The 5,972-nt window shown below is 40.4% G+C and overlaps 1 protein-coding gene across 4 annotated transcripts in view; it reads left to right on the top strand.

Moving 5' to 3' along the window:
* Positions 1 to 5,972, top strand: part of WTAP (WT1 associated protein) — a 35,900-nt gene that overhangs the window by 14,489 nt on the left and 15,439 nt on the right. For all 4 annotated transcript variants that reach the window (XM_008074377.2, XM_021707178.1, XM_008074378.1 and 1 more), the window contains 2 exons: positions 2,692 to 2,750; positions 4,414 to 4,541. In XM_008074377.2, the coding sequence (XP_008072568.1) occupies positions 2,692 to 2,750; positions 4,414 to 4,541 (187 nt within the window). The remainder of the gene's footprint in view (positions 1 to 2,691; positions 2,751 to 4,413; positions 4,542 to 5,972) is intronic.

Raw genomic sequence — 5,972 nt, 5'->3', positions numbered from 1 at the left:
CCTGCTGTGCTCTGGCAATCCTTCCGCCTCAGCCTTCCAAGTAGCCGGAATTACAGGCATGCGCTACCATGCCCAGCTGGTTTTTTTATTTATTATAGAGATGAGGTCTCGCTGCCCAGGCAGGTCTCGAACCTGCGGGCTCAGGCGATCCACTCATCTCAGCCTCCCAAAGCCTATCGTTGCATATCTTTATCCTCCTGCTCACAAAATTTAAATCTTCAGTATTCTAAAAACTTTGTCCTCTTCCTGCTGAGGTAGAGCCTGCTTGTGATTTTTTTTTTTTTTTTGAGTTAAAGTTGTACTGTCAACCAGACTGGAGTGCAGTGGCACATTCAGGGCTACCTCAACTTCAGCCTGCTGAACTACAGTCACATGCCATCATGCCTGGCTAATTTTTTTTATTTATTGTAGAGACGAGGTTTCACCAAATTGTCCGAAGTGGTCTTTAGCACCTGGGCTCAGGCAGTCCTCTTGCCTCTGCCTCCCAAAGTGCTGGAATTGCAGCATGAGCCACTGCACCCATTGCTGGTTTTGTATTTTTGTATTTTTGTATTTTGTATTTTTATATCTCTTCTTATGGCTTTTATTCCTTCTTATATTAAGTTACTTTTTTTCTTGAGTTGGAGTCTTACTCTGTTACCCAGACAGGGGCACAGTGGCCGTTCCCAACCACTTAGCCTCAACCTGCTGGGCTCCAGCTATCCTTCCGCCTCAGCCTTCCAAGTAGCTGGAACTACAGGCGCGCGCTACCACACCTGGCTAATGTTTTTGATTTATTGTAGAGATGAGGTCTCACCAAGTTGCCCAGGCGGGTCTCCAACCTACGGGCTCAGGCAGTCCACTCACTTAAGTTACTTTTAATGTTTCTAAACTATATGCAGTGTATACCCTTGAGGTCAATTTAACTTCTTTCTTTAGATTATTCACATTTAAGACTTTTAAGTGAGTTTCTCCCTTATTGCCACTTTTCTTTCTTCGTTCTTTTTTTTTTTTTTTAATTTTGAGTTGGAGTCTCACTCTGTCACCCAGACTGGAGTGCAGTGGCACACTCACAGCCACTGCAGCCTCGACTTGCTGGGCTCAGAGAAGAGTTAATTCTAAGGTAAAATGTTCTTTTAGCTTATCCTTCTGTCTCAGCCTTCCAAGTAGCTGGAACTACAGGCACGTGCCACCACGCCTGGCTAATTTTTTGATTTATTGTAGAGATGAAGTCTTGCCAAGTTGCTCATGCTGGTCTCGAACCCAGAGGCTCAGGTAGTCCTCTCACCTCAGCATCTCAAAGTGCTGGGATTATAGGTGTGAGCCAGCGTGCCCAGCCCAGATTTTTCCCTTATTAATTCCCTTGATGATTTTAAACCAACTGCTACTTATCTCACTAGTCTGTGCTTTCTTTCCTCTTGATATGGATGCTCTTGCTTGAGTTTTTATATTTTTCTATTCTATTAAAATAATTAGAATTTGTGTAGCCTCCACAAAAGAGCTTTTTATACATCTCCAAACACTTGGTGAACTCCTGTCTCATAGCTTGTGGGAGACATAAAAGAGTATGGCCCTTCTTTATAGAGGGTGGATTTGCTTGGTGTTAGGAGGGTTTTTTGTTGTTATTTTGTTGTGGTATTAATAAATCTCATAGCAAGCCTATTTTAATGATTATAAAATTGTTATTTTTCTTTTTTTTTTTTTTTTTTTTGAGTTGGAGTCTCACTCTGTCTGTCACCCAGGCTGGAGTGTGTGGCATGCTCATGGCCACCACAGCTGGGCTCCAGCGATCCTTCTGTCTCAGCCTTCCAAGTATCTGGAACTATAGGCGTGTGCCATCACACCCAGCTAAATTTTTGATTTATTGTAGAGTTGAGGTCTCGCCAACTCCCAGGCTGGTCTTGAACCTCTGGGCTCAGGCAATCCTCTCGCCTCTGCTTCCCGAAGTGCTAGGATTACAAGCATGAGCCACTGTGCCTGGCATAAAATTGCTTTTTAAAAGTATCTTTTTTTTAGCTATAGTTGAAGTGCAACATGAAAACATGATTCTAAGGAAGCTTGGTTATCAGCCATTTGGGGCAGGGTACTTTCCATTAGGAGTTGTTTAAACATAGGACTGAGGAATATTTATTGCTAATAGCAGCTAGTAGTATATATATTGAACGTAGAGGATATAATAAGGAAAAAAGATCCTCTTGTAGTGTGACAGCATATGGCATTTATGTTTCTGCCAGTTAGATGTGGTTGTTAAAGTATAGTCTTAAGAACTTTTAGATTCTTTCTCCCTTTTTTTACAGGCTCTAATTAATATTACTTTGAGAGAGTCTTGTGGTATTTTCACAAAAGAGCCAAAATGAGGAACCTTCAGTCCATTATAATTATTAGCACATTTCTAACATACCTTTTGTTTTAGATGAACAACATATACAAAAATGGTAGTAGGGTTTTGATTCAGCTTCTGAATTCCAGGATTGTCCTGAGTATGTGATGCCATAATGAATCTGGAGTATGATCTCACCCGAAGGAGCATGCTTGGCATGTTCTCTGTGTATCTCAACTTATTATTGGCTAAGCTAGATATATAATTATCTCAAACTTAAAAATCATCCAGCAAAATTCTCAGTATTACTTAAATCTATGCTTGTGTAGTTGTCTAGTTTATTTAACAAAGCTGTTTTAGTATAACAATTTATGTATTCATTTTTGTACTAGATGGAAACAATATGAAGCATATGTACAAGCTTTGGAGGGCAAGTACACAGATCTTAACTGTAAGTTTGCGTTGTCGTTTCCTAAACATTATGCGAACTGTCTCCTTTTAGATTGTCAGTATAAACCTGGGATAATCGGTTTTACTAATGCAAGCGTAATTTTTTTTAATTTTTTTGAGTTGGACTCTCACTCTGTCACCCAGACTGGAGTGCAGTGGCCACTCCCGGCCACCGCAGCCTCGACCTGCTGGGCTCCAGCATCCTTCCGCCTCAGCCTTCCAAGTAGCTGGAACTACAGGCGCGTGCTACCATTCCTGGCTAATTTTTTATTTATTGTAGAGATGAGGTCTCGCCAGGTTGCCCAGGCAGGTCTCGAACCCGCAGGCTCAGGCAATCCACTCACCTCAGCCTCGCAAAGGCACAGGATTACAGGCTGAGCCACCGAGCCCGGCTGCGAGTGGAATTTTTAAAGCATTTTAGTAGGACTATGTTCAGGCACTATGCTGGATATTGGAAAATACAAAGATGAAAAAACACAGTTTCTCTTGATTAGTTCCCAGTCAGTGAGGAAGACAGATGTGTGATACTCATAATGGTATGAGTTGTAGCAAAATTACATGCAAGGTTCTGAGAGAGTTTAGATAAGGTAACTCACAAATACTTGAGGCTTTTCTTGATCTGTTTTTAACACCTTTTACATAGGGATTTGAATTGAAGCATGAGTAGTATTTTTCAAAGGTACATGTTTGATAAATGGACATATTATATATTGGTGGGGATTGGGTTTCAGGTGAACCATTCCTCAGATAATGAACATTGTGCCCAATAGTTAACTTCTGAACCCTAGCCCTCCCCGCCTTCTCCCTTCTAATGTCCCCAGTGTCTTTCCAGCGTTTTGGACATTCACCTCCCACATATACATGAGAATATGCAGTATTTGTTTTTCCATTACTGAGCTAATTTATTTAATATGATGTTCTCCATCTCCACCCATGTTACTGTAGAGAGGACATGATTTCATTCTTTTTCTGGCTGCTTGAAGTATATGAGTTATTAAGAAGTAAATAGAAGCAACCAGTAATAGATTTTTGAGAATTTAAATTATAACATTAAGATACTGCTATATATTTACAGATTTTTTTCAAATCTTCTAAAAATAATACCAATGAAGTTTAGAATTTAAGCCATTTTTGTTATTTCACTGAGTTTGAATAACATACTATCTGTGCGTAGAAAAACCAATATATATTGTTTTCCAGGTTCAGAAAGCTTGTTACCCTGAAATCCTAATAATCATATGAATGTGTTATAATCCACAAGAGTGATGAACATTATGAAAGTTTAAAATATGAATTGTCCGTGCAGTTGTTGGAATTTTTATATTGAATAGGTTAAAAAAATACTCACCAGGATTTTGTGAACACTATGTACAATATGCAGATAATGCAGTTTCCTTGTATTTTCTTGGGAACACATGAGACTATAAAAGCAGTCTAGTATTAAGTAGTTATAGGGCACTATAACACCATTGCCTTGTAAAGAAGCTCTCATGACCAGGAACAAATAATACACTTGTTATAAAAGTAGTTAGGGTGGACACGAAAGTGAATGTTTTGACCCTGGTTGTTGTTCTTGACAGAGGTAGTTAGAACTTTCCTTTGGTTAGTTCAGTTTGGTCTTGAAATTTACATTTGTAATATTTTGGAATTTTTTTCTTTATCAGCTAATGATGTAACTGGCTTAAGAGAATCTGAAGAAAAACTAAAGCAACAACAGCAGGAGTCAGCACGCAGAGAAAACATCCTTGTCATGCGACTAGCAACCAAGGAACAAGAGATGCAAGAGTGTACTGTAAGTATTTCAAGTTATGTAAGTCTTCAGTTGAGAAATTGGTTTTTAATCTACATTATTACATGTTAATTTTAAATACTTAATGCTAAATATAAGAGCATATTTTGTTAAGGTACATACACTTTGAACTGTAGGTCTACTAGATGTAAGATTGTGGTATCAAATAGTGTCTCATTTAGATAAAATATCTTTTTTGTAGCCAGAAGCCAAAAATTTTGAGCTTTTCTTTTAAATTCCCATGCTTTATGAGAGTTAAAATAGCGATTCCAGGTATTTTTCAGATAGCCTGATATCTGAGGGTGTAATTGATAGAGTCTTGACTGCTTATTACTTCTTCTAGCTAGATAAGCTATCTGATTATTTTATTTTCCCTTCTGCTCTCTCGACCTCTCTGTACAGAACAGGAACTGGTTTTCCTAGTGTCATCAACTTCTACAGTGTCCTCTTTTTAATTGTTAGAAACTTTATTTTTTGCCGGGCTCGGTAGCTCAGCCTGTAATCCCAGTGCTTTGGAAGGCCAAGGGGAGTGAGTGGATTGCCTGAGCCCACGGGTTTGAGACCCCCCCGGGCAACTTGGCAAGACCTCATCTCTACAATAAATCAAAAATTAGGCGGGCATGGTAGCGTGCACCTGTAATTCCTTACTTGGAAGGCTGAGGCGGAAGGATCACCAGACTCCGAGCCCAGCGGGTCAAGGCTGCGGTGACTGGGAGCGTGCCACTGCCCTCTAATCTGGGCGACAGTGAGACTCCGACTTTTTTTTTTTTGAGTCAGAGTCTCACTCTGTCACCCAGGCTGGAATGCAGTGGCACGCTGCTCATGGCCACCACAGCCTCGACCTGCTGGGCTCAGACGATCCTTCCATCTCAGCCTTCCAGGTAACTGGAACCACAGGCATGCACTATCACGCCCGGCAAATTTTTAGATTTATTGTAGAGACGAGGTCTCGCCATGTTGCTCTGGCTGGTCTTGAACCCCTGAGCTCAGGCAATCCTCTTGCTGCCTCTTTATTTGTACTGTTTACCGATCTGAAATCCAGTGACATGTGATCATCTAGCTCTGGTAATTTAGACTTATTCTTATGGTATCTTTGACAGACAGTCTTGACTTTTTTTTTTAAGTTTGTATATAAAATCACATTTAAAAAATGAGAGGCAGCTCTCTCTTGTTTCTAATTTTAAAATCTGAACATTTCTTCAACTCTGTATACTCTCCATTTATTTGGTATACTTTTTTTTTTTTTTTTTTTTTTGAGTTGGAGTCTCACTCTGTCGCCCAGACTGGAGTGCCGTGGCCGCTCCCGGCCACCGCAGCCTCGACCTGCTGGGCTCTGGCGATCCTTCCGCCTCAGCCTTCCGAGTAGCCGGAATTACAGGCATGCGCTACCACGCCCGGCTGATATTTTGATTTATTGTAGAGATGAGGTCTCGC

Source organism: Carlito syrichta, unplaced genomic scaffold (genome assembly GCF_000164805.1).
Source record: "Carlito syrichta isolate Samal-C Ts95f unplaced genomic scaffold, Tarsius_syrichta-2.0.1 Scaffold316421, whole genome shotgun sequence".
Lineage (NCBI taxonomy): Eukaryota > Metazoa > Chordata > Mammalia > Primates > Tarsiidae > Carlito > Carlito syrichta.
This window is presented reverse-complemented; position numbering and strand designations above follow the sequence as displayed.